General features: G+C 38.9%; 2 protein-coding genes and 1 long non-coding RNA gene across 3 annotated transcripts; 1 reads left to right on the top strand and 2 right to left on the bottom strand.

The window, feature by feature from the left end:
- The first annotated feature begins 921 nt into the window (after window positions 1–921).
- Window positions 922–27,160, top strand: LOC141769353 (uncharacterized). The gene is made up of 2 exons (XR_012594286.1): window positions 922–2,168; window positions 27,098–27,160. It is a non-coding gene; the product is annotated as an uncharacterized LOC141769353 (long non-coding RNA).
- On the bottom strand, window positions 11,897–19,781 carry gda (guanine deaminase). Its single transcript, XM_074638320.1, has 14 exons — window positions 19,494–19,781; window positions 18,692–18,780; window positions 18,391–18,562; window positions 17,998–18,085; window positions 15,350–15,455; window positions 14,924–14,951; window positions 14,693–14,800; window positions 14,153–14,260; window positions 13,960–14,057; window positions 13,186–13,253; window positions 12,638–12,784; window positions 12,281–12,399; window positions 12,153–12,180; window positions 11,897–12,058 (listed from the first exon to the last, which is right to left on the bottom strand). The coding sequence occupies exons 1-14, from the start codon at window positions 19,605–19,607 to the stop codon at window positions 11,982–11,984; spliced, it is 1,350 nt and encodes a 449-aa protein (XP_074494421.1). The 5' UTR covers window positions 19,608–19,781; the 3' UTR covers window positions 11,897–11,981.
- c6h9orf85 (chromosome 6 C9orf85 homolog) lies at window positions 23,090–26,782 on the bottom strand. Its single transcript, XM_074638319.1, is given in 5 exon segments — window positions 23,090–23,597; window positions 23,600–23,744; window positions 25,159–25,272; window positions 26,253–26,359; window positions 26,582–26,782. Coding segments are annotated over 5 exon segments (606 nt in total). The 5' UTR covers window positions 26,684–26,782; the 3' UTR covers window positions 23,090–23,459.
- Window positions 27,161–27,752: the final 592 nt, after the last annotated feature.

The following is a 27,752-nucleotide window of genomic DNA, read 5'->3' as shown; positions in this document are numbered from 1 at the left end:
TTTGTGATCTTTTTTTGTATTGACACCATTCATTCAATACAGGCATATTACTGATACTGAGTAACTATCTGATGGTGTGAAAAGTCCCTCTGGCAGAAAGAGGAGTAAGGCTTTGTGAATGGCTTACCCAGGTCAAAAGGTAGTATACTGTAAATATAGTTTAAGTATATTAAAGCTATTACAAGTATATTTGTACTTTTAGTGCTTAAATTAATGTATATTTAACATCTCACAATTGATTAGTACTTGAGTAAATGTACTTAGTTACATTCCACCACTGGTGACAGTTATGAAGCTGTGACACACAGTAGACTGTTCAGATATAGCTCATCTGTGTGTCAGATTATTTGATTTGAGACAGAACCCCCCCCCCCCGAAAAAAAAAAAAAATGCTCTGAACCCTGAATCTCACCTGGAGTCTACCTGCCAGTGGAGCATATCCTCCGTGCACACGCACGTCCATGCCTGGCAGCTAGACTCTGAAACAAGGCTGAGGCCTGGCGCCTACGTGCCAGTGGAGCACCATGCGTGTGCATGCTGCTCCACTACCACCCTGCTCTCAGGACACTTCGTGCACCGCAGCACGCCCATGCCTGGCAGTTCCGCCACGGATCCTCTGTTCAACCTCGGGTTGCGATCAGACGATTTAGCCCGTGGCGAGGTAGAGACGCCTCTGCCGAGACTCACAGCCTTGTCTCCAGGTCTCCACAAAGGGAGACCTGGAGCTTAGAGGAATGAGAAAAACGGGTCCTATAAGTAAACTCGGTTTTGGGTGGCCAGGACGTCACATATGACGTTTTGCTCACACATGACGTCACATATGACGTTTTGCTCATACATGACGTCACATATGACGTCACACATGACGCGAAACATAAGCCCCGCCCAATAACTTGTAGTACTGCTACGGCGGGGCTGTGACGTCGTACATGACATCAAGGAAGATAAGATTTTTTTATTTTTTTATTTCAAAATTACAGTATACATAGTAACAGCAGAAAACATTAAACACATTTACATACAAAAGAAGCATAGCGAAAACATAAACAAAGAGCAGTGTCAAACATAAAAGGACAACAGAAATGAAACAAAACAAACATTCAACACATAAAAAAAACACACAATAAAAATAAATAAATAAGTAGATAATAATAATAAAAAAGAATATGCGAGAGTATGACAATAATTTCACCTAAAAACTTTAAAGATATTGCATACATTCATTGTTTTCATTGCTTTTTTGTTATGTGAGGAAGAAATTGTTGACAGATATATTTCCATTTCTTTCATAAATACAAAGAAATTAGGCTCTTTTTTTGTAAATTCACACTTTTTAAATTAAATTAAAAATTAAATTAATAAGAAAAAATGCATTACTATCTTTGTCACTGTAATCATAGCAGCCAAATATAATATTTCTATAGTGCAAAATCTGAGAAAATCTTAACAAGTATAAAATTATTGACATCTTTCCACAATTGACATGTAAATTTACAGGACCAGAATAACCAGACATTCTGGTTATATATATGTAAATATTTTTTAATTTTATTTTTTATAAACCACACACTTAAAGGTGGAGGTAACAAATGATTTTTGATTGGATAGCATCACCATGTGGCCATTTATAAAGCCCCTTATATTTTGGCTGTTAACTCCTGAAATATATGAGGTCTTTTTTTAATGAGATGCCAGGTTGTGGATGTGTGAGGCAGGAGTTGATCAGTGACATCCCCTGGCCTCTGATTAGAGGGTGTTAATAAGACATATATAAGTCCCAACCAGTCGACTCTATAGTCAGCATTGGCCTTGCAACAATCAGGGCTGCTTCAATGATCCCATATTATAAAAAAGTGAGATTTTCACAATTGGAGATCACTGCTGCCGCCTACTGGTGACACAGCTAAACAACCGCAGTAAATATGCTATTCCACCTTATTCTACATGATTTGTATTGCGATTATACTTTTTTTTAATAAGCCACACACATGTGGATGGAACAAGTATTTTTTGATGGGATAGCACCACTATGTGGCCATTTATAAAGCCCTTTATATATTTTGGCTGTTAACTCCTGAAATATAAAATTTGCAGTGTAAAGCACCAAAGGGGATAGTGCAAAAAACAAGATGCATCAGCTAACACAGTAAAAAAAAGAGCTAAACAAAGTGTAACAAAATATGAACCATTTAAATAGAAGGAAGTATAAAAATAGGAGCAGTATATACAGTATTGACAATAAACAGTATATTAACAAAATTGCACAAGTGGAAAATGATATTGCACAGTGAGAATGAATGAATGAAACTAGTAAAGATCTGCTGGCAAGCTGAAATAAAAAAGATTTTTAAAAGAAATAGAAGAGTGTGATGAGGAAAACAGCATTCAAAGTTGCACAAATTCATTAGGATCTCAAATATATATTATTTGTGATCTTTTTTTGTATTGACACCATTCATTCAATACAGGCATATTACTGATACTGAGTAACTATCTGATGGTGTGAAAAGTCCCTCTGGCAGAAAGAGGAGTAAGGCTTTGTGAATGGCTTACCCAGGTCAAAAGGTAGTATACTGTAAATATAGTTTAAGTATATTAAAGCTATTACAAGTATATTTGTACTTTTAGTGCTTAAATTAATGTATATTTAACATCTCAGAATTGATTAGTACTTGAGTAAATGTACTTAGTTACATTCCACCACTGGTGACAGTTATGAAGCTGTGACACACAGTAGACTGTTCAGATATAGCTAATCTGTGTGTCAGATTATTTGATTTGAGACAGAACCCCCCCCCCCCGAAAAAAAAAAAAAATGCTCTGAACCCTGAATCTCACCTGGAGTCTACCTGCCAGTGGAGCATATCCTCCGTGCACACGCACGTCCATGCCTGGCAGCTAGACTCTGAAACAAGGCTGAGGCCTGGCGCCTACGTGCCAGTGGAGCACCATGCGTGTGCATGCTGCTCCACTACCACCCTGCTCTCAGGACACTTCGTGCACCGCAGCACGCCCATGCCTGGCAGTTCCGCCACGGATCCTCTGTTCAACCTCGGGTTGCGATCAGACGATTTAGCCCGTGGCGAGGTAGACCCGCCTCTGCCGAGACTCACAGCCTTGTCTCTGGCGTCTCTGGCGTCAGAGCTCTCCAGGTCTCCACAATGGGAGACCTGGAGCTTAGAGGAAGGAGAGAAACGGGTCCTATAAGTAAACTCGGTTTTGGGTGGCCAGGACGTCACATATGACGTTTTGCTCACACATGACGTCACATATGACGTTTTGCTCACACATGACGTCACACATGACGTCACACATGACGCGAAACATAAGCCCCGCCCAATAACTTGTAGTACTGCTAACCTCCTCTGTGACGTCGTACATGACATCAAGGAAGATAAGATTTTTTTATTTTTTTTTAATTTCAAAATTACAGTATACATAGTAACAGCAGAAAACATTAAACACATTTACATACAAAAGAAGCATAGCGAAAACATAAACAAAGAGCAGTGTCAAACATAAAAGGACAACAGAAATTAAACAAAACAAACATTCAACACATAAAAAAAACACACAATAAAAAGAAATAAATAAGTAGATAATAATAATAAAAAAGACTATGCGAGAGTTTTTATTTATATTTTCCAAATAGTCTCGAACTACATTCTCAAAACAAACACTTATTCAGCAATCAGTTAATTTCGCACGTAAAAGGTTTGGATTAACAAATTGCCCCTTGACCCTTCCAACCCACTAACAGATCAGTCTACAGCTTCTTTTATAGATGATCTTCACCATCTGGGCCAGACAGCTGAGGAGGTGAGACGGCAGAAGAGAGACATGAAGATGTCTACTGTCATGTCCTACTGACATGAAGGACTCTGCTCCACTTCAAATAGACCAGTACAGTCTTTGCACTGAGGAGAAGAAGTCATGTTACCAGTCACAGCCAATAGAGGTGGACACTTCAAATACACATCTCACACCTCCAATCCCATTTCCATTTTCACTGTTATAATTTACAGGTATTTATGGGTTAAAACAAACCAGCAACAGCAATATTTGATCATGATGCTACTAATCAAAGTCAGCATGATCGATCATTTGATTTGACTGTAATTTAGTGCTGACTATCTGTCATTGACATCACAGTTCTTGTGGGGATTCTTATCTTCCGTGAGTGACATAGATGTAAATTGTTCCTTCTGCGAATCACATCCTGAAACTTGCTCTGATTTATTCTGGTCCTGTAAATTTACATGTGAATTGTGGAAAGATGTCAATAATTTTATACTTGTTAAAATGTTCTCAAATTTTGCACTGTACTATAGAAATATTATATTTGGCTGCTATGATTACAGTGACAAAGATAGTAATGCATTTTTTCTTATTAATTTAATTTTTTATTTAATTTAAAAAGTGTAAATTTACAAAAAAAAGCCTAATTTCTTTGTATTTATGAAAGAAATGGAAATATATCTGTCAACAATTTCTTCCTCACATAACAAAAAAGCAATGAAAACAATGAATGTATGCAATATCTTTAAAGTTTTTAGGTGAAATTATTGTCATACTCTCGCATATTCTTTTTTATTATTATTATCTACTTATTTATTTATTTTTATTGTGTGTTTTTTTTATGTGTTGAATGTTTGTTTTGTTTCATTTCTGTTGTCCTTTTATGTTTGACACTGCTCTTTGTTTATGTTTTCGCTATGCTTCTTTTGTATGTAAATGTGTTTAATGTTTTCTGCTGTTACTATGTATACTGTAATTTTGAAATAAAAAAATAAAAAAATCTTATCTTCCTTGATGTCATGTACGACGTCACAGCCCCGCCGTAGCAGTACTACAAGTTATTGGGCGGGGCTTATGTTGCGCGTCATGTGTGACGTCATATGTGACGTCATGTATGAGCAAAACGTCATATGTGACGTCATGTGTGAGCAAAACGTCATATGTGACGTCCTGGCCACCCAAAACCGAGTTTACTTATAGGACCCGTTTTTCTCATTCCTCTAAGCTCCAGGTCTCCCTTTGTGGAGACCTGGAGACAAGGCTGTGAGTCTCGGCAGAGGCGGGTCTACCTCGCCACGGGCTAAATCGTCTGATCGCAACCCGAGGTTGAACAGAGGATCCGTGGCGGAACTGCCAGGCATGGGCGTGCTGCGGTGCACGAAGTGTCCTGAGAGCAGGGTGGTAGTGGAGCAGCATGCACACGCATGGTGCTCCACTGGCACGTAGGCGCCAGGCCTCAGCCTTGTTTCAGAGTCTAGCTGCCATGCATGGACGTGCGTGTGCACGGAGGATATGCTCCACTGGCAGGTAGACTCCAGGTGAGATTCAGGGTTCAGAGCAATTTTTTTTTTTTCCGGGGGGGGGGGGGGGTTCTGTCTCAAATCAAATAATCTGACACACAGATTAGCTATATCTGAACAGTCTACTGTGTGCTTCATAACTGTCACCAGTGGTGGAATGTAACTAAGTACATTTACTCAAGTACTAATCAATTGTGAGATGTCAGCAGGATTATTACTTTATGCATCATGTAAACAGCCAGATTACACACAGTATTTAGGCTACAATAGAGGCAGTATTGAGCACAGCATGGAAATGTAACCTGATGCAACAACTTTATCAATTCATGAAAAAAAGACATGTTTGTACTTGTAATGAAAATGCGTACACTGCATGCACTGCATTAAGGGCCTGTTAATTACGTAGTAATGTGAAGAAATTGCCAGGAAATAACAGTAAAGTAAAATCAGTAAAATCAAAGCAAAGACTGTGACTTTATGACAGCTGCTCAATCAGGCCATGTGGCAGATGGATGCTTTGGATAAAAGTATGTTATTTTGTTACAGCAATAATTGTTCAGAGAAAAGTAAATAAAAAAACGGGTGCAAGGTGATCCACATGTATGCAGAAAATGTTCAAGTATTGACACAGTTCTTCATGAGCTTATACCTTTATATCAAACTTGTTGTAATAATGTTGCAGAGATATCATACATGCTGATATTACTAATATCTTGGGTGAGGGGGTTTTCTGTGCTTCTCTGTGCTGTCTGTGATATTCTGGGACACACAGGCCATTTCTTTCACCACCTGCAGGAAATCATCTTGTGTAGGTAGCCTACTCTATCTTACTGCTGCAGGTTAACTGTCACTGCTTCTAGCTGCCATGTTAAAAAGGCCAGCACCACTACAGCATTACTTCTTATTTCCCTTAATTCCTCTGATGAACTGTTCAACCATTTACCTGCTGATAAAGAGCTGCAGAGCATCCAGTCCAACATCTATTTGTAACATAGCAGCAGACTTGATTACCAGGAGCCATCAGGTCTGCAGATAAAGTATGATCGTTTTTGACTTAAAACTAGACTTTGACACCATATTGGATCATTATTATTAATATAGATAACGACATGTAATTCTTCTGTAAATCAAAAGAGCAGATTCAGAAAAGAGAACATGGTTTTATCATCAGCGTAACATCGCAGCATTAGTAAACTACCAGTTCAGCTCCACATCTTAACACAGGGGTCAGCAACCTTTACTATCAAAAGAGACATTTTAGTCAAAATAAAAAAAAAATTCTGTCTGAAGCTGCAAAACGTTTGATCATTGTGATGAAGGTAACACAGTTTATAGTCTAAGTATATAGTATATAAGTCTAATGCAGTTATGGCCAAAGTGCAAATGTACTGCAGAGTATTAGGGCCACATTGAGGGAAGAAACATCTGAGATTTATAGAATAAAGTCATAATTTTACGAGAAAAAAGTCGTAATATTACGAGAATAAAGTCATATGAGATAAAAAGTTGTAACTTTATGAGGAAAAAAGTCGTAATATTACGAGAATAAAGTCATAACTTTACAAGAAAAAAAGAAAATTACTCGTAAAATTACTACTTTATAATATTGACTTTATTCTCATAATACTACGACTTTTTTCTCAAACTTCTGACTTTATTCTCGAAATCTCAGATTTTTATTTTTTATTTCTTCAATGTGGCCCTTATACTCCGTCGTACCATAGACCTACAACAATGATAAATACAAATGAAAATGTAAACAAAAAACAGTTATTCATTTCCATTTCCTCGTCCGGATGATCTCCACAGTTTTTACGCAGCGCAAAAAAAGCGCTGCAATAGCAGAGAAAACTCTGATTTTAGAAAAGTAAACTTGAACATGAACATAGTCTACTGTATGTGGAAGCAGCCACAGCCACTACACAGTCAACAACACGGAGCTAATGCATGCGAACTGGAGAGGAGAGCAAGAGGGAGTGGACAGTGAATGGATGAGCCATAACCACGTTATGGTTCATAATAATGCAGGACTGTGAGGATTCATCCATTTCATGCAGGAGACGAGCAAGAATCTACCGATCATCCCACAGAGGTTCATATGAGACGACAGAGCAGTCACATCACATGTCACCTTGACTAGGCTACAGTGGAAATCAACATCACTTGCGTAAAACTGGAAACATATGATTTATTTCTTCCTTTTATACATGTTTACATTTATAAATACATAGAAATAGGAAACACACAGTTATTGCTGCTGTAAAAACACTCAATTTATGCGCACAAGAGGAACTTTCATAGTATCTGTGTTGCATAAAGTAATCAGAAGATAATGCATAACTGATTTAGGCTATATGAAAACGAAATGGATTATTACTAAAAGCTAATGAATACAAGTAAATATCTAAGCACCTGTCTTGGATATATTTATACACATATCTTGGTAATGTATACTTCAGATGTATTTTTATATGCATTTCATTAGGCTAAATACATTTCCACAGTTTGTACTATAGGCTATATTTGTTTAATTAAAACGTTTATGTGTAGCTATTTATACAAATCAAATTGTAAACAAATATAATATAGCATATATGCTACAATAAAACCAACTGAACATATCATGTCTGTTGGCCAACAGATTGAATTGGATAAAGAGAAACAATACCAAAGGCAATACTGCATTTATTTTGCATTTAACTTGAGTAAAACTGAAAACATATGATTTATTTCTTCCTTTATCTTTTGGCAAATCAAAATTTCCCCCCATAGCTGACAATAATGACATAGTATGACAAGAAGAGTTTTCTCCTGAAGTCTTGGCTCATTAAACTGTTTCATTAAGTGCTGACTATCTGTGAGGTGACGTCACAATTCGTGGGCGATTCTTATGTAATAAAAAAATAAAAAAATCTTATCTTCCTTGATGTCATGTACGACGTCACAGCCCCGCCGTAGCAGTACTACAAGTTATTGGGCGGGGCTTATGTTTCGCGTCATGTGTGACGTCATATGTGACGTCATGTATGAGCAAAACGTCATATGTGACGTCATGTGTGAGCAAAACGTCATATGTGACGTCCTGGACACCCAAAACCGAGTTTACTTATAGGACCCGTTTCTGTCGTTCCTCTAAGCTCCGGTCTCCCATTTAGGAGACCTTGGAGTACTCTGATTCTGTCAGACGCCAGAGACTTGGTTGTCAGCCTAGGCTACACCTCGCCACGGGCATCTCCTCTACCTACGGGGTAGGTTTTGATCCGTGGCGAAACTGCCAGGCATGGACGTGTGCATGGAGCTAGTGCTCCACTGGCACGTAGGCTTCAGGCCACAGCCATGTTTCAGAGTCCAGCTGCCAGGCATGGACGTGTGCATGGAGCACTAGGCTCCACTGGCAGGTGGACTCCAGGCGACATTCAGGGGTTCAGAGCGATTTTTTATTGGGAGGGGGGGTTTTGTCTCAAATCAAATAATCTGACAAACAGATTATATTTGAACAGTCTACTGAAACATAATTAAGTGTACTAAGTGTACTATTTTGACACACTATTATGATGCACTTAAATGTTCTCATGTACATATTTTTTTTACTAATGATGCACTTTTTAAAAATGAATTATTTTTATACTCAAAGTATATTTAAATCCACTTTTCAGATAACTGTTTACACACTTATAGTATATAAAAAAATAAATTTTAAATTCAGTTAAAATATGTGGATAATACACTTTAAATATAATTTATTACAATTGGAGTGACTTTGAAGTTTCCTTAAAATATAACTGAAATACAATAAAGTGTATTCATAAAACGTACGGATCAGTTAAAAAAGTTGTACTTAAGAATATTGAAGTGCAACTTAATGGTGTGTCAAAATAGTACACTTAAGTACACTTAAATTTATTTCAGTATATCTTTAGCACTAATGATATATTCTTAGTATACTAAGTACATTGTTACACTAAAAAATAGCACACTTTAGTATAGTAATCATGAGTGTGCTATTCTGTTCATATTTTTTTTCTGAAATAAGTTCCCATGGGATCCACCGATGCACCCCTCAGAGGAAATACATCACTACCCAGTTAAAAAAAAAAATGCACTGAAGTTCACTTAATTTAAGTATACTTGGTATACTTCCATATGCACATGTGATTAGTGTACTAAAGTGTTTTATTTTTGAGTGTACTAACAATGTAGTATACTAATGATATGTAATTAGTGCTACTTAACTTATGCTAAAACATAATTAAGTGTACTATTTTGACACACTATTATGATGCATTTAAATATGCAAATAAATATTAACTGCACACAAAAATAAAATCAGACTTTTTTATTTATATTTTCCAAATAGTCTTGAACTACATTCTCAAAACAAACACATATTCAGCAATCAGATCATTTAATTTCCCTTCATTTCCCAACATTCAATTTGTAATGTTAATATAAATACATGAGTGAATTTAATTTTGGTGGCGCTTAAAATCAACAATCTCAGTAGTAAAACTTTGAATTGATGAGTAAATCTAAGGTTAGTACGACAGAACTCTATCAAAAATAACACAGATTCTGATAATAAGGCATCAGGTTATTTAAATTTCCACTGAGTCAAATCAGGAGGTGGATTTGAGGTAAAGTAGTTGCACTGCTAAATGTTCAAATAAACAGAGAGAACAGTCCTATAACTGAAATGGTAACTCTTTAACTTGTTTTTGTATCATGAGTCACCAGTTTCACCACACTGGGTGCTCCAATCTGATGTACATTGTATATAAACTGAATGAGTCATACTGAAACTGAAAATACTATAAAACCTGTTTGTGCCTGTGTTGTTTTGAACACCTGAGTGGAGTGTACAGTGTAAAAACTGAAGGAGCTACGATTACAACTCAAGTCAATCCCAGTCTTCTGATCACAAAGCTTTTTCTAGCTACACAAGCATGAATATTAGAGCACTGAAGATAATCACGCTCTGCAGCTTCACGTCACCAGAATAAAGTCCTACATTAAGATGTCACTTCACTGTCCAGTTTCAATTTCTTGAGGTAAAACAATGTGATAATGTGAAAATTTGTTAGCACACTACCATCACCAGTTCTTGTATATGAGTTAGTTTAAGTCAGCCGTTTAGGTAAATATAGCAAAAAGTCTACAGCGATGTGTACATGAACAGAAAAAGTGACTTCTCAATCAGCAAAGGGCTGGTGCATGAATATGTTTTAGTACGTAAAAATAAGTAGTGCAATATTAATAAGTCCCTTATTTCCTGTTTTAAAGCCCAGTAATCACCCTTAAAGTGGAAATGAAATGTTCAACCAAGTTAAGCTGGTTTGCTAAATGGATTTCCACTCTAAGTAACAGTTATATAACAAACAGGAAAAATGTCAGCATTTAAAAGAAAAAAGAAGCTCAGTTTTTCGTGGCAAGAGCGTCGCCATGTTGCAGTACTTTAGTCTTTGACGTCACCAGGTTGGTTGGCTCGGCTGAGCTACACAGATACAACGGTAGAGACCTTGAAAGACAGAGTCTGAGGAGACATAGGACAGAAAAAGGAGGGGGGGGGGGGGGGGGGGGCACTATTGTATTGTTCCTGGATGTAAAGATGAGTATTATAATGTTAAAACAAAGCAAAAAACAGTCCATTTCATAAACTGCCGCTGAAACGGAGATCAGTACTGCAGCGCTGGCTATAGTGGCACGGAAAGAGCCAACCGACAGGCACTGAGTCCAGCTGCAGCTGTCTGTCTCCCCATGTCCTGTGTCCTCTCCCTCTCTGATCACCTGTCTCTCCTCCTCTGCTGTCTCATTCAGACCGTTCAAAGACATGGTCACGAAGAAAATAAACGCAGAAAGCACTACTTTATTCTGAAGTCCACGTTATAGCGTTTGTTTACGTAACTTGCCGGTAGCTTACCAGCATACCAAAACTACCATCACATGCTGATTTAACCCTACCTCGGATACCATCACAAAGTAAAACTTATCTCCAAAGCAAACAGAGGTAGAGCAGGTTGTCCACCAATCGGAAGGTCGGTGGTTTCGATCCCCGGCTGCTCCGGTCACATGTTGATGTGTCCTTGAGCAAGACACTTAACCCCAAATTGCTCCTGAAGGCTGAGCCACATGTAGTGTAAAGCGCTAAACATGCGGTAGGTTAGACTTAAGGGTCCCGGTTTGGGGGTTTGAAAATGTGGTCCCCCTAAACCAACCTTGTGACGTCACAGGCTAGAATACTGCCATGTTGGGCAGCACTCTTGCCACGAAAGATTAAACAGAGCTTCTTTTTTTTTAAATGCTGACATTTGTCATGTTTGTTATATAATTGTTCATTAGAGTGGAAATCCATTGAGTGAACCAGCTTAACTTGGTTGAACGTTTCATTTCCATTTTAAAGATTTGAAAAACAGAGTTCGAACTCGTCTTGTATGACCCTCACTGAACTTCATTAATAGCACAAAATGTTTAAGGTGATAATTCATTTCCTACTTATTTGTCTTAGCATCAAAGTAGAGTTGAGCAGCAGTGCAGTTCATGCAAAAGTAGGGCGTTTCAAGCTGATTCTTCTTATGCTGCACCATCTTGTATCTCTCAGATGTATTTTGGTTGTTAACATCCTCTTCAAGCCTTCGATTTGGGCCTCGAGATGAGTGACCATTGTGTTTACTCTGCTGTTGGCTCTGTGAATGGTACCACCTTCCTCCCGGCCACAAACACCTCTGCTATGTTACGATCATCACCTGACAAAGAGGAAGAAACGGAGACACATATAAAGTAAATGGTGTTTGGCACATTAGAGTCTGAAAAGACAAATAAACAGAAACGGACACTCACCCAAATTCAAGAACTTTTCCAAAATAATCTGAAAATTGAAATGATGATAAATTAGCGTTACACTGAAATAAAATTGTCTGCTTTCATTAATTTGTGTGTAAATGTATAAATGAAGCCCCACTGCCAACCTTTGGTTCCTCACACTGGATCAGGTCGATGGGTCCATCAGGAGCAGCTACATTCACCCTCAAGGCGTCAAAGTCTTTGCCCACTTCAAAATTCCCTGTCCGGTCATCCAGGGACAAGGCTACAGACAAGACACATCATAAAAGAAGCTGTTGTATTCTCTCCTCTCCTGTAAAACTGCAATCAGTCATCGTCAAAAATATCTCGTTCCCATGGCTACTAGTGTGTTTAATCAGGCATTTCTGCTGCTGAGTGACTTAGACACTTTAGCAAGACTGTTGGTGGAGACTAAGACGAACAGAGAGACAGAACACTTTTTAACTGTAACTTCTACACACTCTGCTGGTTTTGGGTCTTACCCTGGCTGCCTCCCAGTGTGGCCAGTCTGAACACCTCCTCGAAGGTGAGCGTGTCGTGTTCTGGGTCCTGGATGGTCAGGGCTTTAGATGTGTCCAGAGTTCTCCTCACAGCATCCAACATCGAGGCCGAGTAGCCCCCCGCCACATCTGACACCACAAACACAGATTGCGGATATGAAAAAGCATCACATTATCAGATTTCTGCTGCTTCGAGGCCTGAAATTCAGGTCTTCAGATGTTTTCAGTTTGACATTTAAAGCAGCGAAATCCAAACAAAGTGATCAGCTGGTGGTCAGCTGACCTGCATGCCAAGTCTCTCTGCTGATTGCCCTCTTTAAAACACTAAAATGCTGTAAAACCATAACAATATCCTCCTAGCACGTATCTCACTGCCTGCCCTCTGATCCCATGCATGCTTGTATGTACGGGGCAGGAAGTTTCTAACACAAAGCTTAATCATCAAACAATATTTAGTGCGGACGGACTTTGTCAAAAGTGGTCTGGAAATACTTAGAAGTGAAATGTGCACACAGTCGCTCTGCTCCTACCTGTTCCCAGCCCCAACTTCACTTTGTGTTTCAGGACGTTCCGAACATTCAACATTCCACTGCATAACCTGAGCAGATATATAGAGAGAGAGACATGATAAAGTTTCATCTGTTGCATTTACAATGCTATGTTATTTAAAGGGACTGTTTGTAACTTTTTACACGTACAAATCTACCGGGTCGGGATCCCACGCGCGCTCGCATATGCGTTGCATAAGCGCGCTCGCATATGCTCGCTCGCGTGTGGCTACGCTGTTCAGACCTCTCCTTTGCTTGCTTGTCTTCACTCACACAACGCGCGTTCTCGCTCCACCTCACGTCCATGCGCGAACACTACACACTGCAGAAGACTTAGTTTAGCTCTGAGAATATCTAGTGAATGTACAGTGGACGTTTGTGCAGAAATAAATGCTGCAGCTCCTCCAGACCAACAGAGGTTTTCCGTGTCTTGTGAAGTGACGGGGCTCCGCAACGAGTAACGTTGTTGGTCGGAGACAGCTAACATTACTGCCAGGCAGGTGAAATATAGAGTGATATTGTGGTTTTAGCTGACGTGTGTCGCCTCACTGTTTTGAGCGATGGTCGTTCATGTCTATTTAGAGCGAGCAAGCGCGAGCAACAGGACACTGACTTTCGTTGACTTAACGGCCACAGGTGTCGCTGTTAACAAGCAATTCTGAAAGTTACAAACAGTCCCTTTAAGTGCTATTTTATTGTAAAATCTGTGTCTTCATAGCATTTGGTCGCCTATAGTCTTGAGAAACAGTGACTTACGAAATGTTGGAATTGGGACAGTGAGACAAAGAGGCTCCTGTCTCTCTGAACAGAGCCAACTCTTCATCACTGAGGTAGCAGCCGTGAGCCATCACTGTCTGTGAATCATCATCATCATTTATCAGCATTTATATTTTTTCTACAAAATGTCTGCCCGCATATGTGTAAGCAGAGATGTGACGTGTGTTCTCACCTTGTCAGTGAGCAGGTTGTATTTGTGATACACGTCCGTGTAAGACTCTGATTCAGGAAACAGCTCCTTTACAAGCTGAATTTCCTCGACGTTTTCACTAATGTGACTCTGGAAATAAACACACATACGTCAGATATTAAACCGTTGTGTAATCTTTAGGGCTGTCAATCGATTAAAATATTTAATCGCATGATTGTCCATAGTTAATCGTGGATAATCGCAAATTAATCGCACATTTTTCATCCTTTCAAAATGCACCTTAAACGGTTTGTCAAGTATTTAATACTCTTATCAACATGGGGGTGGGAAAATATGCTTGCTTTATGCAAATGTATGTATAAATTTATTATTGGAACTCAATTAACAACACAAATGAATGACAAATATTGACCAGAAACCCTCACGCATTTTGCCTTTGAGAATTGCACGTGTGTGTATTTATTTCATTGTTCAAAAACCCCACAGGTCCAACACTAAATGGTATCTATGGCAACAGTCCCCTGTGGACATAGCCTGGTTTGGTTGCCACAGTGAGCTCACCTGAATGTGCAGGTTGTTATTCTTAGCGATTGCTCCCAGCTGTCCCAGCAAGGCTCCTGAGCAGGATAGAGCGAAGCGGGGAGTCACCACTGGCCTCACTAGAGGGTACTACCCAATACACAACAAGACAGAGGATTTAAAAATCTTTTCTTTTTTTTTTAATGCAGGTCTACCTTGATTTTCTTTCTTACATCCTTGACTTGTTCTGTTTATTGTATAATTGAACCTTACCTTTTTGTTCAAGAGCTCAGCAATGAATCTTGAGGGGAACAAAACAATGATTGTAACTCATCTGGCGCAGCCACATTTGCAAATTTGAAATTGCCCAAAACTTTTACAACAACTTCTAAACAAATAACATCTGCATCTTGTAGAGATGTTTCTCACTCAGAGACATATCTACCTAAAGATGAACTGTTACATGCATCATGGCAATATACATCTCAACTGTCTGCAACATATCTGTTGCTATCTGTCGCTATCTATTACATATTCTTCACACAAGTTCTTTACACACATACTGTAAGCCGCATATCCCGTTGGACACTGTTTAAAATACTGTTGATTTCAATGCCGTTTCTCTAAATCAGCTGTACACTGTGAAACTAGAGCCTACACATAAAGTCCTTCCTACTGTATTAAACAGTTGATACCCACCGACATGTTTCCTCTTGACACTCCTGACTGGTCTCTTTGTAATGTTTCACAGAATTGTTCCTGTCCATACACACCTTGCCAACTAAGGCACGCTGTCCAAAGTCATCTGCAAGGAAAACAAGGATGATGAATAACGAGAACAATATGAATAAACATTAATCCATTAAAGGGACGGTATGTAACTTTTTACAAACTAGTGTTGTGGGAGTGTGTGTGCACGTGGGAAGTGAGTGGTGAAGCAAGAGAGAGAGAGCGGCGGCGAAACGAGCGAGCAGCGGAGCAGAAGAGAGTTAGTTTAGCTTTGAGAATATCAGTGAATGTTCAGTCGAAGTTGCAGTTTTGTATCCCTGTCTCCCATGTGCGTTCTGACCACGGTCGGGAGGCTGAAGCAGGAAAAGTTAACACTAGGATCAACATCGGCCGTGTCTTCGATTCATGGAGGGACCTTCATTTAGTAAGCTAAATTACTGCCAAGCATGTTAAATATATAGTGATATTGTGGTTTTAGCTGGCTAATGTTGCTAACCTTAATCAACATGATGCCTGTCCATCAAGTTCAGTCTCGTGTGTCGTCTGTTTTGACCGATGCTAGCATCTACGTAGCGCGAGCACAAGTGCGAGCAACAAACCGCTGAGTGTCGTGCGGCCACAGGTGTCACTGCTAGAAAGCTATTTGTAATTCTTACATTGAGTCCCTTTAAGTCAGTTTATAAAGCAAACTATAGCCTAGTCAGTTCACTGGGTTTGGAGCTCACACCAAATGTGTTACTATTGGGTAACATATTCCAACTTTACATCAGTCATTATCATTCAATATTTAATTAGCAGTATTAGCAGTAATTGTTGAACACACACCTAATCAACAATCTTCATAATGTCACCTGTCACCTGCAGCGTATTGCAGCATTTCAGGTTCTTCACGTGTCAGAGTCAAATCCTGCTGTCACTCACAAACCGTAATCCCAGTTCTTATATAAATGCACGTACAGACCAGACATACATACATAACACATACACATCCCACAAGTGCACATGCACACTCTTACACAAGCTTGTGCACGTAGAAAGCTATCAAGTGAGTTATCTTTCAGCGGCAGTACAGTCGGGAATTATTTTGGTTCCGTCACGCACCACGTTGAATCCACGGCAAATATGCTGTTTGTATCAGCAGAAAAGTACTAATGAGTTTACTGTAAACAAGTTGACAGTAATATTAATTTATTGCTCCCCACCTCACACAGGCAATTCACTTGTTCTAGCTGATCGGAGCCCTCAGGACTGTGTGGGTGACACATAGACTGTTCTTGTCTGCATCCCCCTGACGTTAGCTTTGTTTCACTTGGAATAAACTACACTTCTAGCATTCTTAACTGATACATACGCCTCCTTCAGCCTGAGCAGATGTGTGATAGACCTTTTTCACAGCTGACCTTTTGGCTCTATACCAGGAAAAGCACATGTGTAACTGTAGTTTGGGAGTGGGGGGCATGTGAGAGGTGATACCTAACGTTAATAACTCTCATACTTTTAAGTTTAGCTATAAGATATTGCTTCAACAAGTTTAGTGTAAGAGATATTACATGGTCACTCAGGGACTGTGAGAGAGCTTTGAGCTACCATGACTGAACATTTCCAGTCAAATCAGGCAGAAAATGTGCATACCAGTATATATAACAGATTTCCCACGGCCCGGCGATGGCGACAAAGCGAGAAGCTCTGATTACTCCTCTATATCTTACCATACTAGACAATAGAGGTTTGCTGCTATATTAATGCTCTGGATATCGTATATAGCAACTTTATGCATATATTTTAAATATGTAAAATTGTCAAACATGCCTATGCAAACAGATGTTCTACTAAATGGAACAGCTGCTCAGAACAGGGCAAAGGTTGCTTTTTATTTTCTCTGTGTGGGTTTATGTCACCCATTCGACTTTTGTTAGTAATACCCTTTTGTAATGTAACTTTGTTAGTGCAATGTTTTGGTGTTGTGTCATTGGAAGTGTCTGGGGAAGTGGGGAGCATTGTTTGTCCTGGTCATTTGTACTTTTTGTATTAATGAAAACAATGTTTACAACAAAAAAAAAGCACAGGGCAAAGGTCAGGGTTCATCAACCCTGATAACACCGAATGCCAAAGCCAGTCAATGGTTATATCATTACACATTTATGTGAGTGTGTGTGTGTGTTCAGTATTACGCAACACAACACCATGATGATAAGGATAGAAGGCATAAAGGTGAACAAAATTATGTCTTTCTAACCCAGTTGAGAAAACCAAGGGAAACAGGACCATTCTGACTTTAAGGAGTTTAGAAAAACATATCAGCTGATTGGAGCACTTTCTGCCTGACTGTAATGAAAGTTATTAATTACAATTACTGGGATTAATCTGTTGTATTCTTCACCACAGTCAAACAAAGCATATGGATCAATTATTGCATTGTGAGCTACTGCTCTGCGTGTAAAAGCAACTATACAGCTTGAATATGTCAGACAGGACTGTGACCTGACTTTGTTCGCAGACTTACTAGTAATTTCCTAATTTTTTATTCACAAGATTTAGGTCAAAATGTGTGTGTGCGCATGCGCTTGTGTGTGTGTGTGTGTGCGTTTGCGTGTGTGCCTGTGTGTAGGACATCTTACTTGCAATCTGGCCCAACAGGAGAGAGGAGTCTGTATGTATGGTAGCAAAGTAACATGCAGTGGTTGTTCCGTTTCTCAGGGTCCTTTTCTGTAAAACACAGGGGATCATATTACAGGATTAAGACGACATTTAAACACTTTCTCTCTTTTCTATATGTTGTTAAACCATTGTACTGTTCACACCCTTCTCAAATCATAGCCTGTGTGACAATAGAGGGAACCTCACTGAATTTTCCACTTTTGTAATTTGCGAATTGCGATGCCATCGACAAACTCACAAACATATCGAGCCTGTAACACTTGCAGTGTGCCGCAGAGCTCGGTTTTGGCTCCTTGTGACTGATGCACAGCAAGTGTAAGTGGTCACTTATTTCATGATGCCAGAAAACTCACCACTACTTGAGAGTAGACCCTGTGGGCAAACTGCAGGTCCTTGAAGCGTGACTCCACAGGAAAGGTGTAGGTATGGAGCCACTGCAGTAAGGGCATGTCCAGGGCCGTGCCAGCGTAGCTGTACTGGGCTGCATGGATGTGGGTGTCCACCAGTCCTGGCATGAAGAACTCACTGCAGTGCAGCGAGCCATGGAGATGGTTCAAACATACAGTATTGTTATTATGGCACTATGTAAGGACTGATTTAATGTCCATGTATGATGTCTCTATATTCAGTAATTCATTTATGTATTCTACTCACTGTTGTGCCAGTTGAGTGACTTCAGACGGGCTGAATCCAAAGGTCTGAGACAGTCTGTACAGCTCCGTGCCTTCGCCAATGAAAGCAATCTGATGGCAGATTGCAGAATGGATATCAGACGATGATTGATGACAGTTGATGATTACCAAAAATGTGTTTGAAAGAAAAAGAGAGTAAGCTGTGAGAGCTGGAGAATACCTGAAGAGCAAATAGCATATTATAATTATCATTTAACTTATATATTTCCCAACTGCTTCTGTGACAAGATACATGAAGTCGGTGTGAGGTTGTGTAAATAGCACCCTTTTTTTCTGTACATGTCTTTGATGGTGCTGAAGCTCAGTTCTAGTGATCCACCTCCTTAACAACCACTGTGTGATTTCCACAATGTCCCCATATTGTATTTCCTTACTGATAATAACAGTGTGGGAGATTGCATGCATGTTCAAGGATGTCGTATGAATTTGAATCCCACTTGTAGTATTTGAAGAGGGTTCTCCAGACTGTTGCAAAGGTTTGTTTTTTTCTGTCTGAGAGCTTATTGTGAAAGTTGCTCAGCAACAGCTCACTGTAGAAGACAATTCAGATATTATGACAGATTTACGCCTTATCGCCTTAAGCTCAGATGCCTTTTAAACCAAACTGTGCCAAGGTTTAGGAGTAGGCTGGTTAATGAGCTATGCATTTATCAATGCTGTATATCATATGTTTTCAAAACCATAAATAGCAAAAATATATATATATATTAAATACTTCTAAATCGGACCAAAAGCTGTTTTAGATATTTTAGAGCCTGACAAACCTTTCCGTCTGTATCCACCCCCAGGAGCTTATCCTCCAGGATCTGCAGCGCAGTTTGCTGGGTCGAGTGGATAAATGTCCCCCTGTAGACGTGAGCGATACGAGAGTTTGCCATCCTTTCAATCGATTATGGTCGGAGTCGAGCAGTGAGATACCTTCAGCAGCAGCAGCAGCAGCAGTGCACCGTGGTTTTGTTCTCTTGGAGATCACCACCACGCGCCAGGACGCACGAGTCCAACTGACTGTAAAGACATTCTGCAGCCAATGAGAGAATAGGGTGTGTGTGTGTGTGTGTGTGTGTGCGTGTCCGTGTGTTAGGGTATGTCTGATCGTCACGTTGTGATCGTAAAACTATCACAGAGTCATCAAAGACTGAATGATCAGATAAAGTTTCCAGTTTTGCTTTTCTTTTACATGCACCGAGGGTTATCAACCAGGTGCTGGATTTTGAACTGTGCCTTGTGAATGATAATTCATTACAGGGACCAAACAGCCTGACTGACCTGTCAGTCACTAGGTGCTGCTCCACTCTTACAGTACCAAGAAACTTACTTTGCCCACAAGGTTTCTGTGAACAAACAATATATCTGTGCAATATCAATACACTGAATGTCTATCTACCCTACCTATTTTACAAGTGCAATTACCTCTGTTTACATTACATCTATTTTTATATTTTATACTTCTATGTAACACTTCTGTTTATATGTATTTATTACATCTACTTTACCTGTTTTATTTGCTTTATAACTGTGTGTGTTTTACCTGTTATATGTTTTATCTGCCTCGTTCAAATTTATGTGATGATCTTTTTTTTTTATCTCAAAGAATGAGTGCAGTGACATTGCAGCCCATTCCCATTCCCAGGGCGTCAAATACCGACGCGTTGTCACAGCCCTCTGCGTTAGATACTGACGCTTAAAGCTCCCTTCCTATAATAGTTCCAATAACTACAATGTAAACGCATCAGTGTCAATATTAAACCCTCAGGGAAAGTGTGCCGGAAGTGTAGAGACATAGCTTTAAAAGCAAAAAGACAAGTGATGTTCGTTCGTGTACCATGGCCCATCATTTTCACTGTACAAACGTAGTAGTTTTAAGCTCAACCATGTTGTTTTTTCCTAAACCTAACTATAGTGGTTTTATTGCCTGAACCAATGCAAGTGTTTTTGTTGACTTCACAACAATAAGCACGTGTTGACTGCGACCAAAAAGTGATGCTGAGGGGTCATTAAGCACATGTTTACTGACCGAAAAGAGTGACGCTGAGGGGTCTGACAAAGCTACAGTATATGAGTTGGGATGGGAAAGTGTTGCAGTGTCATGGTATCACTGAAATGAATGAATAAAGAGGCTGGAGAAGTTGTTGTTATATTCACGGGTCTTTAAATCCTGTAGGTCTCAATTCCCTGCAAATCAAACTGCATTTTGGGTAGTAAGCTGCGGAGAGAGAAGGCTTTATGAAAGAGGACATTATGTACCATCAGCCTTTCAAGAGAGGGAAGCACATCTATGTCCAAACACGAGAATACACAAAACACTTCCTCCTGGAACTTGAATTTAAAAAAAAACTGAAATATTGCAAACGCTGCTATACTTCTGGACATGACAGTCCGCACATATATGTGTGGGTTCAGTCTTGCGTGATTAATTGTTCCTCTTTGTCGGTGCACTTGTTGGCATGTTTTGGCAAGTTCTCATGGGCTACATCTTCATAATAACAAGGTAATTATGGGGTGGTTAATGTTAGGGTTTAATTTTTGTAACTGGGTAAAAACAAAAATAGAGTAGAAACATCTTACAGTTGGGCAGAACGTACAGCGTGGTAATAGTGTGGTAACAATAGGCCAGTACAATGTGGTAATAAAAAGATGATATAATACCTTCACACTCACAGCTGAAATTTCTCCTCCTTTAACATTTCAAATGTTCCTTTTTTTAAAACACAGAGAGCAGCTTCTAGTTCAGTGAACCTGTTAGTTGGAACTGACTTCAGAGTCATGAGTGTTTAAGCAGAACAAAGCCATGTGATAAATCCATCAGGCGACATTCATGAATTCTGCATCCTGTGAGCTCATTGATGAATCACCACATGTCATGATGTCCCTTCCATCGAATGAGGAAGTGAGGTTTGAAATATTTCCACCCCACATTATGAATAACACACTCTCCCTTTAGATGACCATGTTACTACAGGTTATTCAGTGACAGGAAGTGTACAGGTCAGCTGAAAATAAAGAAGAAAAATGAGAACTTGAGGAGTATTTTTCATCCAGAGAAGTGTATGACTGCACTGCTTTACAGTACCCTACAGAAGGGACTCTCAGTTAGTAGCCAAACAGGCTAAGAAAACAATATAGGCCTGATGCAATGCATCATCATACTGCTGCTATTGACATACAGACGTAGGCAAAATTGTTGGTACTCCCTGCTTCTAACAAGTAACATTAGTAATTCTCCTCCTGATGATTTCAACACAGATTTGTTGTTCAGTGTTGCATTATTCCTTCATTTAGCGCAGAGATTTCAAAAGTGGCAGACAAAAAAAATACTTGCCTGCCACAGTGGCAGGCAGTGAAAAAAGTTAATTTCAGACCCTGCCTACATACACGTTTTTGGGGAAAGTTGAAAAACTGTAGAGGTGAAGTGGATCCTTACAAAAATTGTGCTGCAGGTTAAATAAAAAAGAAGGAAGGCGTTAGGGATAACCTTGTACTAAATGCAAGATTGGGAGCATTTCTATTGCCTCTGCACGGCTCTCAACATGGCGACGGCGTTATCAGCTGTAACTGCCATATGAGAACAATGCAGAGCGGCGGCCGTGAGCTAGACAGTGGGGCACGCTCACATGCACAAACATGCGCTAAAAGCATGCGCGGCCGGCCCGGCGATGTCAACAAAACGTAGAGTGCCTCTGATTACAACACACACAGAGGGAGAGAGACTTCATTCTCTGCTCAGGTAGACATTACTCCTCTATATCTTTACATAGTAAATAGCTGTTTGCTGCTATATTATTGCACAGGCTATCATATAAAGAACATTTAAAATGTGCAAACTGCATATTTTTAAAACATTCTGAGGAATTTGATATTGATCAATTTGATATTTTTATAATTAAACATTTTTATTCTAGGGAAAGTGATACAGTGAAACAGTGATCTTCTGGCACATATTTCAACACACTTGAAATGTCTAACTATATATATTTTTTTGTTATACTGAGATGTGTTTCTAATATTTAGTCAACCATCAGTCATATAATAGCAGTGGACAAAATATCAGAAGCATTCATTATAACACAATACAATTCAACAGCATCACAAACTACTGCCTCAATAATTATCATAAAGTTCAATTAACAGCGATTTAAAACAGTTACAATAACCTGAACATTATAACCTTCATAAAGGTAGGATTGTTGTATTAGATTGCATTAGGTGGACCTAATAAACTAGTGACTGAGTGTAAATATAAAATATGAGTATGCATGACAGGGTCAGTATTGGCAAAGCCTATACTTCTGCTTTTAGTGATACTTCAAGTTATTGATTACTTCAGTTATTGTGAGAAAAATTGGCAGCTTGGATACATGAATTTGATATGAATGTACACAATGTACAGATTTTTATTACAGTACACTCACATGTATACATCCAGCTGGCATTGTTTGAGAATGGGTTTGCGAATGTACAGTACATCGTACAGCGCATTCATCTTAATCTACAGCACTAAATATTGTTAAACCATCTGAATCATCTGATAGCTTGTCTGTTCAACTGCCCCAGTGTTGATCAATAACTCATCATCCAGGCTCTGCATCAAACCAGCAACATTTGTTATTTTGAATTAGTTAATTTGAGTATGATCACATCTCAAACATCATACTGTACTTTGATTTGAAAACTTGTTTTGTAAATATGAAAAAAAAGGTCCACTTGGTAAAATAAGAACCGTCTCACTGTCTTCAGCCTTTAACGTTGACTCTGGATACATCTGGGAGCACATCAGACTTGTTCTGTGTTTTCTTTGTCTCTAAGTCCCTATCAAAATCCTCTCTCACATCATCATCATCATCTCCGAGGTCACTTAAGTCATCATCATCATATCATCATCACTGTCCAAGTCATCCAAGTCCTTCTTCCCTCGTCCACGTCCTTTCTTTTTCTGTTCAACGTCTTCTTTTTCTTTTTCTTTTTCTTCTTCTTCTTCTTCTTCTTCTTCCTCTTTCTTGTCCTCTTGTGAGTTTATTCTACACAGTGAGAGAAAAACAAGTTGAGGTAGTGTCAGCAGCTTTCATGTTGACTTGTACTCTTTCAAGAGCAAAGGAAAAATCCCTCAGGGCTTTGTTTTCAATGTAACAAAAGACATAGGGGCATTAAATGGACATGTAAAGACTGAAGCTAAAATGCTGTCGATGAGTTGTTAAAGGTATAATATGCAAGTATTAATTAAAAAACAATGTATTGACTGATACAAAAAGAATCCCTCTCAATCGTCACTTATGCCCCACTAGATGTGTGTGGTGGTGACTGTTTCTGCAAAGAACCTGCAGCCCTTTTCTTGTATTTTCTTTCTTCTGATTTGGATTTACTCGTGACGCTGCTGGACGCAGCCTTTGGGCCCCACATGGGGGTGTAACCCTCAACCAATAACAGCATGCAGCCCGTTCAGGTGGTCAAATGCCGCCGCTGTGTCACGCCCCTTGGCTTCTGATACCGAAGCACAACAGTCAGATATAAAGCGGCCGTATTTCACGGATGAGAACGGGATGTGTTATGTGCATGTGTTCCAGTGATCCCCCTGCTCCTCTCTGTGCTGTGAGTGCAGGTATGATCGGTGTGTGTTTGTAGTTTGATAAGAGCAGCTCTGAGCCACAGCCAACAGACAGGAAGCCTGTACTGAAAACATTTGAGGCGAGAAATTGGCATTACAGTAACAGAATATTGATTCATATTTGATCAGCGCTGCCTAGTTTGACCGTTTGATCGAAGTTTGTGAGCGATTGACTCGTGGCTCTCATAGACAGCAGCTGGACGGCAGACTCCAGATCAGCTCTGACTGGTTGTTTTCCTCCGGTCTGTGAAATCGTGCAGATGCCATTAGGAGCACCGGAGGACACCGGAGGACACCGGACGACACAGAGGCACATGATCTTTTTTCAGATAACCTGTCTCATGCACTATTGTCAGGATATAGTGACCGTTTTAAAAATAACTTTTTAATCATATTTGCTCCATTTCTACCAACTGCAGCTTTAAGTAGTTGCTTTAAGAATCAGTTGTAATGGATCTCATTGTCCACAAGATGGCAGACTTGCAGTACAATTTACTGAATGTGCTTAATGATAAAAAATATTAAGATTGACTTCATAAAAGCAATATGATTTAAACAAAAAACATAAAATGTTATTCTTTTCTTACAGTCGTCATATAAAATGTGACATGTGATAGGAATGGCTCCTTTAGGAGTCACTGATGGCAATGTGGGCAGGAAAAACGTAACATTAGCTACACTAAATAGAGATGGATTTTCTCAATAGTAAACAGAAAAGTTGATAATTTACTTAAGGTCAGAACACAAAATTACTTCACAGTCATTGATCCTTTGTATGTATGAATTTGCACACACAAACATGCACACACTAGTAATACAGGACCACTCACGGAATAACAATGTTCTCTTTCTTCCCACACTTGCAGCAGATGTCCAGCTCAAGAGAGCAGGGCTTACAAATGATGTGATACGCATCCTTCACTGTCCTCTGAGAACACTTGACACTGAAAGAAGAACACATGCATGCACAAATGTCATCGGTTTTCACATTGAAACCAACTACAACATAAATAAAAAATCCAAAACTCAACACTTTACTGCACAGATACAACAGTGTGACACACCTGCAAAGGCTGTACGAGTCTAACTGTTGTATCGCTGAACTCAATTGGTAAAGCATATGTTTGCCAAGCTAGCAGGAGATAACTGGACATATTTAACATGCCACCTGGTTTGCTACAAGCATGTACTGTATGTGGCAGACAAATTCATCCAATCAGTCGAATTTAAATTTCCAGTGGCTCCTACTTAATCAATGTCTGCCTCTCAGTGTCAGATTCTGGGAGCTCAAAACGATGATTTCACATTTCTTATGTAGCCTGACCAGAAGCTAAACAAACAAAACCCGGTGTAATAACTTCATAATGATATGAAATGGGGAAAAGAACTATATGTGTGTATGCGTATGTACAGTGTATATATATATATATATAGAACATTTTATTTTTTATAATATCTAAGGTGAAATTGTTCAACTGTTAATAATTATTACTTAAGAAAACCTCTGGAGGAGCCAGGCTTTTAAAAGGTTTTCAATTGTACTGCATAAAGTCTTGTTTTAAATGTGTACAATGATATGTTAATCTGTTGGCAGTAATACTGATTATGTAATGTGAAATGAATGCTTTTCCAAAATAAAAAGTAAATTACAAAAAAAAGAAAAAGAAATGGGGGAAAAGAAGTAAATTAGCTGTTGTGAACCTGTAACTTGAAAGTGTTTGGCTGATAAATGAATGCACTGATTAACTGATAAGTATAATCCATGTTGTTTCTCTTGCTTTGCTCTGTTTCACTTATTGCTTCAGCAACAATTACTTGCTTATTTACTGTAACAGATGAGATTAGTTGAGATGTGTGCAGTCAGGAGCAGATGTAGCAGTGCCAATACTTTTCTGTAGTGAAATTAGTGTCAAAGTGTACTCACCATTTTTTGGGCTGTGTCAGTGTCTTGTATTTATTGTACTTCACTTTCCACTCAAGAACACCCTTGCAGTGTTGACAGAGCCCATCGTGGATTTTTGAGTTTGCCAACTACAATGAAGATCACATCAAGCAGAGACATGGTGGAGATGTTATAATAATAATTTTACTTTTATACAGGATCTGTAATGCTACCACAATATAGTTTCAGGCACATAGTTAACTCTATATCAATGCACATAATTCAACACTTTAAAGTGTCTAGTTGAGCTCAGTACTCAGGCTATGCAGGCTAGCTAATGTTAGCATATTATATTAAAGCTTATCACTCACCTTCACTTGTACAGTCGCTCCGTATTTGTCGTTTCTGAAGGCAAAGTTGTTTTGATGCTTCTGGCTTCGCGACCGAGAAACATTACCTTTCTGAGAGCTCATCTTATTTATTTACCAGTTTTTAGTTACACATGTTATGCGAGGAAAACCATGCTGGGAGAAAACACTTAACCAAGGCTTATTGAAAGAGGTGTGGACATGGTTTTGAGCTCCGTATTATGACGCATGCGCAGTGTAACTGGAGCTGCGTTGCTACTGGCTGGTGAGTGTAGACCAGATTATACTGCGCATGTGCAGTACCCCGATAATATGACACGTGGTCTCTCCTCTTTTCACACGCCTTCACACTAACCCGGAAGAAGTACGAGTACGTCATGAAACGTCATTGAGGTCAAAACACGAGCCACTTAACTCTTTTTTTTTTTTTGGTCTTTTCGCCTCTGGTTAGCAGTAAAGGGGATAGTGCAAAAAACAAGATGCATCAGCTTACACAGTAAAAAAAACCAGCTAAACAAGTGTAACAAAATATGAACCATTTAAATAGAAGGAAGTATAAAAATAGGAGCAGTATATACAGTATTGACAATAAACAGACTATTAACAAAATTGCACAAGTGGAAAATGATATTACACAGTGAAAATGAAATGAAATTCCACCTGAAAATATTGCACAGTATGAATTACACCTGAGTACTGATAATGATAATGATATTGCACAGTCATTATACAGTATAGATAATTGCACAGTCATTATACATGTATGAGAATAAAGTCATAATACTACGAGAAAAAAAGTCGTGATTTAATGTCAATAAAGTCATACTATTTCCAGCTCTATTTCCCCTCTAAAATAACACGTAAAATTACTACTCTATGATATTATGAATTTATTCTCATACTACTACGACTATTTTCTCTTAAATTTATGACTTTATTCTCATAATATTACGACTTATTTTCTCTTAAATCTAGGACTTTATTTTCATAATATTACGAATTTTGTTTTTCTCTTAAACCTATGACTTTATTCTCATATTATTACGGCTTTTTTTCTCTTAAACCTATGACTATATTCTCATAATATTACGACTTTTTTTCTCTTAAACCTATGACTATATTCTCATAATATTACGACTTTTTTTCTTTTAAACCTATGACTTTATTCTCATAA

The sequence above is a fragment of the Sebastes fasciatus genome, chromosome 6 (assembly GCF_043250625.1).
Source record: "Sebastes fasciatus isolate fSebFas1 chromosome 6, fSebFas1.pri, whole genome shotgun sequence".
Classification (NCBI taxonomy): Eukaryota; Metazoa; Chordata; class Actinopteri; order Perciformes; family Sebastidae; genus Sebastes; species Sebastes fasciatus.
The sequence above is the reverse complement of the archived record's forward strand: the minus strand, read 5'-3'. Positions and strand labels throughout refer to the sequence as shown.

Bases quoted from the DNA above. Each gene is read 5' to 3' on its own strand.
- gda (XM_074638320.1), bottom strand. From the start codon at position 19,607: ATGGCAAACTCTCGTATCGCTCACGTCTACAGGGGGACATTTATCCAC. The intron at 18,086-18,390 runs GTGAGTTTTCTG...TGTGTTTTACAG, and splicing joins GGGTCTACTCTCAAGTAGTG to AAAAGGACCCTGAGAAACGG. The intron at 14,952-15,349 runs GTGGGTATCAAC...GTTCCCCTCAAG, and splicing joins TGTCAAGAGGAAACATGTCG to ATTCATTGCTGAGCTCTTGA.